Source organism: Pelecanus crispus, chromosome 4, assembly GCF_030463565.1.
Source record: "Pelecanus crispus isolate bPelCri1 chromosome 4, bPelCri1.pri, whole genome shotgun sequence".
Classification (NCBI taxonomy): domain Eukaryota; kingdom Metazoa; phylum Chordata; class Aves; order Pelecaniformes; family Pelecanidae; genus Pelecanus; species Pelecanus crispus.
The window spans coordinates 19,809,962-19,819,602 of record NC_134646.1 but is presented as its reverse complement, the minus strand read 5'-3'; the positions used below and the strand labels follow the sequence as shown (position 1 = coordinate 19,819,602).

General features: G+C 43.8%; 1 protein-coding gene across 1 annotated transcript; it reads left to right on the top strand.

Moving 5' to 3' along the window:
- Nucleotides 1-6,638: 6,638 nt before the first annotated feature.
- On the top strand, nt 6,639-9,442 carry SPP1 (secreted phosphoprotein 1). Its single transcript, XM_009490811.2, has 6 exons — nt 6,639-6,692; nt 6,797-6,847; nt 7,732-7,833; nt 7,985-8,029; nt 8,294-8,545; nt 9,035-9,442. The coding sequence occupies exons 1-6, from the start codon at nt 6,639-6,641 to the stop codon at nt 9,440-9,442; spliced, it is 912 nt and encodes a 303-aa protein (XP_009489086.2).
- The last annotated feature ends 199 nt before the right edge of the window (nt 9,443-9,641 follow it).

Genomic DNA, 9,641 nt, shown 5'->3' with positions numbered 1-9,641 from the left:
CACTGGGAGGAGAAAATTTTGCAGTAGGATAGGAAACAGGGAACTGAGATAGCAGGGGGGTGAGAGAGGGAAACAACTTGTCACAAAGTTTTTGCAATGCTTGTCCAAAAAGCAGTTGTCTCTGAAGCTATTTCCTACCATCAAATTCTCGGTACGCAGCCTGTTGAGCCCTGAGCTGGCAAACCAATGGTTACTTTCTTATGAGCATATAGAGGATTTAGGCACACATACCTTGGGTGCTTTCCTTCATCCTGGAGCATTATCTCTGCAGCAGTGTCTAGGCTTCAGAGCCAGCATCTTAAGAGAGCGGATTGAGCTCAGCTCCTGTTGAGATGTTGAAAGTCTCATTCTCCAATTCTCAAATGATTGCTTTTTGAGGTTTACGTACATCATAAATGGCACAGTCATGAAAACATGATGTGCACATATATACTTTCACTGTTGCTTTTGTTTCTAATAGTAATTCAAACTATTATTGCGTTTATTAAATTTTCCATTTGAAACAAATGCAATTCTTTTTCTGTCAATTCAGAGCTGAAACACAGCCACAAAACCAGCACTGGAATATCTGGTGTTTCACTCTTCGTACTGGTAACTATGATGACCTGAAAATAACATAATGTTTCTGTACTGGTTTAATTCTGCTGCTCTGTGGACTTCAGTATTAAAACACACGAATTTCAACAAGAAAAAAAGATCCAGAAAATCTGTTTTTTCTAGCTGGCTGTAAAAGTCAAGGGTGGAAATGTTGGTAGGGCTCCATTTTAGGAAGCTACAGACAGCTGGACTGTATTTATGCTGTAGTAGGAGCAGCCACTCTGCTCAGTGAAAGCTGGGATCTGACTGAGGCTGTTCAGCCTCCAGGATTTGTGGGCCACAGCTGTATGGCAGTTTCTCAAATATTTCTTTTTCCTTCAGTTTCCAAAGCTGTTCCTAAAAAGGCATTTGAAAATCTGAACAGGTAGCAACTAGTCTCAGAAGTCAGAGGAGACAAGCGAGTGGGCTCTCTTTATGCAGAGGAAGATAAGGACAGACCAAAAGCCTGTGCTATCTGTCAAACACTGGCACTTTCTACTATGCTGGCCACTTATGATAGGGTTGTTTGCCAGAAAGTCTCTGTTCTGTCCTGTTTAATCACCTACTGCAGCTTTAGGTCAGTGTTTTGCCTAGTTCTGCAACCCCCCCAGGAATGGCTAGGGCTGGCTTTAGAAAGTAAGATACCATAACCCCCTTTAATGCTTGAATGAGGGTTAAATAGAGCTCACCTTGCCAACTAGTCATCTGAGCTGCATTGCAGATCAGAAGTGGCAGGGAGACTGGAAGGTCATGGACCCCACATCATTCTGAACTGCCCTGTCACTCCACAAGAGTGTTTGCTTGGGAGAAATTTGCTGCTGCTTGTTTGATTGCTGCTCTGTTTTGGAAATGCTCTAAGTGGTGCAAGGCAAAAGATACGCAGTTGTGCTGCACGGCATGCGTTATTAGGGTGCCCTGCTCACACATGCAAGGAGCAAATCTCAGTTGTAATTTCTTTATCAAACAGATCTGACACCTATATCCCTTCTGCATACCAAGTACTCTCCTAGGCCTGCACATAAATGCCGTGGTGGTCTCTGTAGTCTATTTAAGAGGCAGAAGGTTTTTTGAGTCTACCAACTGCTGAATGTAAGCTTTAATTGGGAAAATTTAAGGGCTTTTGGGGATATATTATATTTATATGGCCAACATACTAAGTTTCCAAGGTTCTTTTCAGGAGTATTTTATGGTAGCAATGCAAGAAAGTTTTGGTTTTCAACTGTTTTTCACAGAAACCACTGTTTACTAAGTCTGCTTTTCTTTGGAACATTCTTGTTTCAAAACAGTTGTTTCTAGGAACACTGCCAAGCTGGGGTTTCTTGGGGCTTTTACTTGATAGCATTCTTAATGCTGCTAAAGGAATTAATCTCTCTCTCCCAGTCTTCATCTTTGCCACCTAGAAGAAGCTGCTCTGGTCTCCCCCAAGACTTGTTTTTTGGTGAACAAATCTAAACAAAAGCCAGTTCTCCTGAAAGATTGGGCATTACAGGTCACTGCAGGCAGGCTGGGATTTCCCACGCTGGCCAGAGATATTGCTGGGCATCACACTGATGTCTCCACTCAGGATCTTAGGTATGTGTTAGAGGTTGCACAGGGAGGCACTGATAGCGCTTCTCAACGACACGGAACGGCAGCCTAACCACATGTTCCTAACGCAGCCCAAGATGGAAGAAATTGTGGTCAAAAGCTTTGTTTGACAGGATAGCCGAGTAGAAAATGTCACCTACATGCAACAAATTACAGCCTGTCACAGTTGTGCTGCACACAGACCCTGACAGCTCTTGAAAGCTGAAAGCATGTACCCTCCCACTTGTACAAATTTGAGCAAGTTGCTTCTGCTGTGCCACCACCAGCCAAGCGCTCTCTCCAGAATTAGGTATTTTAATGTGGGAAGTGAAAATGGTGAAAGTTCCCCCCTTTCTGCCCTGCTTGTTCCTTATCTCTGAGAGGATGAGAAGCACTACCTCCTACCAAGGCAAAGGATTTCTCAGCTAGATGAAATGATTTACAGGATGAATAACCACATAATGACGGGCATGAGACAAGTGCTAAATTTACTACAGGTCTGTACTGGCTGATCTTGCATAAATGAAGCCATTTAGTAATAACTGTCGCTTCACATCCTGCTTCTAGATTACTGCAAAACATCACTGTTGTTCCTTAGTTCTTACAAAATCAACCATATAGCTTTGGCAATGGTACTCAGAAACACTGCCATCTCCCAGCATGCTGGAAATATCAGTTGTTTGCCAGAATTCCCTGGGGGTCACATAGCATCTCTGCTGGGAGACAAGTGTTCCAGGTACTCGCAAAACATTTGCCTTGAAAATCCACAGTGATAATTGACCTGCACAGAAAGGTCTTTAACAAACTGCAGGAAGACTGTGTTTCTAATGGCTCTGGGCTTCTCCATCAGCATGACCGATAACTGGTGCTGAATTTGGTGAAAGAGGTTGTTTACAAGTCCTGACATAATATGTATTTTCATGAAAGTCTGATAGACAGTAATATGCCATTATGCAGATTGCAGGTGCTGGAAGGTTCTTGTTTTGGCCAGACAACAGTTCTAGGGGATTTTTCAGTACAATGTTGTTTTTCAGTTCTGTGTCTCTTGATGAATGGTTGGTAGAGAAAGTAGGTTTTTGCAGGCTTAAAATTTGATCCAGTGTACGTGGACAAGAGAGCAGGACCCAGCATACCCAGTCCCACATTCAGTGGTGTAAGCCACCGAGCTTCTTTTCTTCTCAGTTTCTTGCCTTGTCAGATGGAAGCAGTTTTTTCTTACCAGTCAGGGGAGCTGCAAGATGCACTGTTCACTTGTATCAGTGTTTGGGATCAAAGGTACTCGGCTACCTAAGGGCCTGGTTTGGGGTTCCCTGGAGTCAACAACAGTGGCCTTTTGAAGCAGTCCTGGTTACTAAGTAATAGTGATGTATTATAATCTGGGTGTGTCAGCTGCTACATAATACTCAAACTGAAACTTCTAAATAGCACCCACTTAGAGCTTGAGTCCTGCATCTGCGTTCGAGGGCTTCAGTAAACTGTCTGGTTTCCAGCAGCACTGAGCTGCAGATATGATGGGAGATGATAAAAGCTATCTAAATCCACAGATCACACTGATGAAATTCTGGTTACTGAAGGCTTTCTTGCTTGAAAAGTCTTTCCTGAGTTAGTAAATAATAATGGTCACGTAAGGCCAAAAATAAAAGCTAGGATAGTCCTCATTCAGGTGGATGCGTACATGGCTTTATGAACATGCAGAACTATATACTATCTTTTTATGCAATTTCCTCCTAGGATATTAGAATGCTCTATTAAGCAGACTAAGTTAAACTTCTAGCTGTTGCTGCTCTCGGCTCAAAAATATAATTAGATAGGTCTGTGTGATGATATGATGGGCAGTTGCTGAGCTAACTTGGGTATGTTTCTCATGGTATTTCTAAACAGGCCACAGAGTGTTAGTAAGCACAGGAGAATTGGTAACATGGACCAGGAAAACAAGGTGTCTATTTCATTGTTGCTTGACTACGGACACATCAAACATTAGCTGGGTATCAGAAATGAGGAGAAAGATAATGGCTTTGAAACAGTTATAAATATTCTGCCTTCTAAAAGGGCTGTTTGGAATGTTTTCTTGTGTTTGAATGACACCTCATTGTCATTTTAAAGAAACACCAAATGGAAGAGGGTCTGAGAGTCTTACAGCACATCACAGATGAGGCAGAATCTATCCAAAGCTATGGCTGTCCAAGTGAGGCACTGCTGGAATAGATCTGTCACCCATCAGCAGCGCCAATGCACTCGTCTGTAGCAGACATGGAATTTCATCCCATGATGTCCCCTGCTTCCCAATGCTAGTCATGGCACTCCTCATACTGGAGCTATAGCTGCTTTTTAAAAACTTTTTCTTTTTTTTAGCTTGAAAAATATCTGGCATCTGGTCCCTGAAAAGGATTCTGGAGCAGGTTTGGGTGCAGCAGACAGCTGTAGCAGGTGATTGAACTGAACCACCTGAAAGAGTGGATGAAACTAGAAAGGACCCAGAAGGGATACAAAAGAGTGAGAATTTCTGATAATGGTGCACAAACCCTTTTTAATTAGACTATCAGTGGCTCTTGTAAACCTTTACAAACAAGTTTCTGGATGCAGAATGCCTATTCAGACACACTAACACTATATGTTTTTTTGACCCAGTTCAGATCAAAAAGGCAAAAGGCCATATTCTGCATCCCATCTTTGTGATTCCCGTTGTAACGTGTAAACCCTGGAGAGCAAATCTACAGCATTGTGGAAGGATTAACACCTTTTTGGGAAGTTTTATGTTCAGATCTCTTTCTTTCTGCACACATTACATATTCTTACCCCCTACCAAACAGGGCATGAAAGGTTTCTGGGAAACTCGGCTCTGCCTTTTCACAAAAGGAGGACAGACGTGCCCTGAAGTCCTCCTACACGATACCAAATGCTGTGCATTCAACAGACCTGCTGGTTAATGATCTTGCCCATAAGTAATGTTTTAACCATAGAGTAGCTTTTGTTTGCCTCAAAAGCCACAAAGCCAAAGAGGAAGTGTAGGAGAATGTGGGCAGGATGGTGGCCAGGAGCCTCATGACTTCATCTTTTTCCGCCACACAGGGATTGGTGGCCGTGCCTGGGACAGGGTTTAAATTCCCCGAGGTCAGAGATGTCAGGCAGGCAGGGGACAAGGAAAGAAAGCCAGAGCTGCTGGGAACCAACTGGCTGGAGCTGCTGCTGGGATCGCTCTTGTCACAGCTGACTCCTCCAGCACCAGAAAAGGTAATTTTTTTGCTTTTTTTTGCCTGACATGTGCCATTCTGTCTGCAGCTTTAGTCAAGATCTTTAAAAACTGCTTCACTGGACAGGGACGTTTGATGTTTCTCTGTGGAAAAGGTGTGCTTTTATAGGAGCAAGGTTGCTTTAGCGATACAAGGTATTATACATAATCACAATTTTAAACCTGTATGTTGATAGATATTGGGAGGAGGTTACTGAAAACCCTGCCACTGAAGCAAGTGCTGGAAACTCAAAGCTGGTACTTGAACACAGAAAGCTTCCTCCCTCGTGTAACCATTGCCTGGTGGTGTCAGTGTTTCTCCTGGCAGGCTTGCAGTTCATGCTGCACACTACTGAATGGATGGAACACGCACCCTTCTCTGTGTAACTCTTGAAATTGCAATACTTCTAATAGAGTGTCCTGTCTCAGGGCCAGCCTTGCTAATGTCTTTTAAAGTGCCCTTAGTAGCCTTTCTTTCCTGCTATGATTTACTAAAGTTTTAAATGCCTCTTGTTCATCAGTAAATCAGTTTAATTTCTCAGGGATGTTCCTTATCCTGGGAATTGGTCTGTCAGGACCAAAATTTACTTAGCTCAGCACTCTCCTAATTTCAGCAGGGATCGCTCATTTATTAAATTGCTAAAACTGCAACGCGAGCAGATATTTTACTTCATCTCTTGCTTGGAAACACAGGTTATTCTGTTCAAAATTCTGGAGGGAGAAATAAAGGTCTATGAATAAAAGCAGTTTATATTCATATAAACTGAGTTTACTCACAGCGACTCCAGTTAATAACCTGAAAACTAGTTTTAAAATAACTGAAAAGAGAATCCAAGCTGAGTTTGTCTTGTCCTGTCTCTTCTGACAAAATGATGTTAAATGAAGATAAACCAAAGCTGATCTTTATAGCACTTTGTTCTTCACGAAGCTTTTCCTTTGCCAGTGCAAGTCAGTAGATGACAGGAGGAGTCTGCTCACCTTCTCAGTGTGGCTACTCTTACCACTGCTTAGCACTTCTCAGTACCTGGTTTTAAAATTCTTGTAGCTTTTGAGTTGCTAAGTCATTACAAAACCAGCTGGGTGTGGGGTGGTGATGAAGGACAGAGGAAAAAGATTGGCATGGGCAGGTTGAATCCTTAGCAGAGAGCTGGTCTTGGCACAGTGAAGTATACACCAGGAGAAAGAAAAAGCCTATGGCATTTTTGTGGTATTTTACTTTACCTTGTTGGCTCACTGCTCCAAAATATTTTCTAGGTAAAACATCACAATGAAGGTGGCAGTTCTGTGTTTATGCCTTATCAGCATCACTACTGCATGGCCAGTGAGTAAATCACAAATGCGTATCAGCAATCACTTGCATGTTTTCTTTGCACATTAGCAGGAAATTAACACTGACAAATGCTTTTTCTCTTTCCTCCCTTCAAGGTGAATAAATCCAAGCAGCACGCAATTTCTGCCAGCTCCGAAGAAAAATACGTAAGCTCCTTTTGTCTTTCTGTTCCTTTTCTTTCATAAATCCTTTTTTATTTTTTTTTCTCTCTAATACACATTGTCTGATACTTGTTTTATGATTGTAGCTGCTTGCAGAACATGTCCTCACCTGGCTGTTATGGTAGCCAAAGCAGAGAACCACTGATGTCAGTAGACTTTTGCCATGTTAGTTGTCCTGGTTTTGGACTTGTGTTAGTTATATTTCTGGACTGGCACTGGAAACCTTTTTTCTTAATGAAAAATGTGTAAGCTGTCAGTTAAAAAGAGAAAACAACTGTAGCATGGCACAACTACCATAACCCACGTTCATTAGTGTGGATCAGATGACGATACTTGGTGTTGGAAGAGCACTTTAATCCAATTCCCATGATTTTTTTGGGTGGTGTGAGTGAGCAGTATTAGTCTTGTATACAGCTGTTTGATTTATACTCCATCACCAGCTACTACCCATGTAAAATCAATTCTTTGCTCTGAGAATCAGCTACTGCATTTAGTTTAGAGTCTTCATGATGTGGGAGATAAATCACTCCTGGGAAAAGAACCTGAGAATTAGCTGAAATTTTGTTCGTTAGATATAACTCCAAATTTCACTCAACAAAAACAAGCTGCAGAAACTCATCTGAAATTCACCAGGCTCTGCCAGTGGGGGAGGCACACCTTCTCTATTATATTGTTTGGGTACAATGTTCAGCTGGGATCATGGCTTGGTCCGAGCCCTCTTCCTACTGCAGTGAATTGCTGAGGACACATCCTGTACAAAAGGAGTATGCATTGCAGATGCCACATCTGCCTGAAAACAGAGGTTGTGGTGCAGGCAGCTATGCCTTTGTGGATTACCACCCACCCCCCCCTTTTTTTTTCCCTTGAAGGACCCCAGGGGCCATCACTCACACAGATACCACCACCAGGTGAATTCTCAGTCTCGGGAGAGTCTGCAGCACCCACAGAATGACCTGGAGTCACCTCAGCAGGTACAGGCAACTAATTGGAAAAGAAAGCAGAGCGTCTTTCAATGCCAGTATTTGCAAGTTAGGATCGAGTGTTTAAATAATAGTCAACATGCTGATCAGCTCTACCGTATGTGCTTTTGTGTGCTAACAGTGAGTTTTATGTTGTTTTCAGACTCTTTACTCTTCAGAAGAAAGCGTGGATGTCCCAGTACAACCGGTAGGTGTTTTGAAGCACAAAAATGCCAGTTGAGTGCTGCAGGGCAGCCAGTGTGTAGCAGCACTCACTTTCCTCAATCAAATGCGGTTCTTGTGGTAACATCTCTCCCTAAATAAAACAAAGCTTCAAGCAGGGTGAGGTGAATTCAGAGCAATTCATGCACGTAGCTCCTCAACAGTGCATAAGCTCTGGGTGAGCAGGTCAGATACCAGTCTGCACATCTCATATATGTTCATTTGCCTGATGCCTAATAATGTTTTCCAGCACTTCCCTGAAGTGTCAAGCAAGAGCCATGAAGATGTGGATGATGACAACGATGATAATGATTCCGATGACACAGATGAATCCGATGAGGTTGTCACGAGTTTTCCCACAGACATTCCAGTAACTGTACCATTCCCTCCTTTCCCTTTCACCCGGGGAGACAATGCTGGCAGAGGCGACAGTGTGGCCTACAGGGTGAGGGCAAAAGCCACAGTGGTGAAGTCCAGCAAACTCCGCAAAGCTGCAAAAAAGGTAAATTGCACTGAGCAGTGGTACTCAGGTTTTTGGAAAAGGGTAGTGAACTTGAAAATGGACATCTTATATTATGTGAGTCAGTTTTGAAAAGGATTGGTGGGGGGAAAGTAGGCGTATGTGAAGGAGTGTTTTTCCTTTCTCTGGATACCCCAAATCAGGGGGTATCAATGGCCAGAGGGCTGTCGATGTGCCGAGGCAGGAGTGCAGCCTGCTGCCGCAAGCTATGCAATACTGCAATTTGCATGATCATGATGTACTTGCACACATGAAATCTAAGGCCAGGAATAAACCTGAGTTTCTTGTAATGTTAAAGGTTCATGGAACTCCATAAAAGACCACAGTGCCTCCAGGCAGAGATGTATCATGCAGGCTTTGAGTGTCCCTGCAGCCTACACAGCTTGCTTTGGTGCAGTACGGCAGCATCTGTTGACAGATCAGTTCCTCAGGAGTGACAATGCCTCTTTCTTGTTTTGCTCTCTAACACAGCTCACTGTGTATGATGCCACTGAGGAGGATGAGAGCGCCCTGGATGCAGACAGCCAGCAAGCAGGGCTCTCCCAGGAGGATCCTGCTGTCCACCGCTCCCTGGAGAAGCATGCCATCAGTGGGGAATGGGCTGACAAGAGCCATGGGCAGGACAGCAGCGAGCTGGACAGCAAGCAGCGTGACCGGAGCGTGGAAAATGACAGCCAGCAGAAATTTAATAGCCACGAGGTGGAAGGAGATGATAGCAAGGCTGGTGTCAGAGGGGATAGCCACCAGAGCATGGAAAGCCGGGAGAGCCAGGTCCGTGTTTCAGCTGAGATCCCTGACGACAACAGCAATCAAACGCTGGAGAGTGCTGAGGATGCTCGAGATCATCACAGCATTGAAAATAATGAAGTCACCCTGTAAAGGGAGACAAATGTAATGTTTCCCTTCTTTTTCAATTCCTACCTAAGGGGAGGGGGGAGTAGCTTCATTTCGGGTAACTGTTTGTAAATGTAGAGTGTGTGGTGACTTTTTGGGTTTGGGGCAGCTTCTTTGCCCGGTGGCCTCCCCTCGGCCGCCAGCAGTTTCAGGCCTCCACACCGCACGTCGTGCCGGCCTCGCG

Bases quoted from the DNA above. Each gene is read 5' to 3' on its own strand.
- SPP1 (XM_009490811.2), top strand. From the start codon at position 6,639: ATGAAGGTGGCAGTTCTGTGTTTATGCCTTATCAGCATCACTACTGCA. The intron at 6,693-6,796 runs GTGAGTAAATCA...CCTCCCTTCAAG, and splicing joins GCATCACTACTGCATGGCCA to GTGAATAAATCCAAGCAGCA. The intron at 8,546-9,034 runs GTAAATTGCACT...TCTCTAACACAG, and splicing joins TCCGCAAAGCTGCAAAAAAG to CTCACTGTGTATGATGCCAC.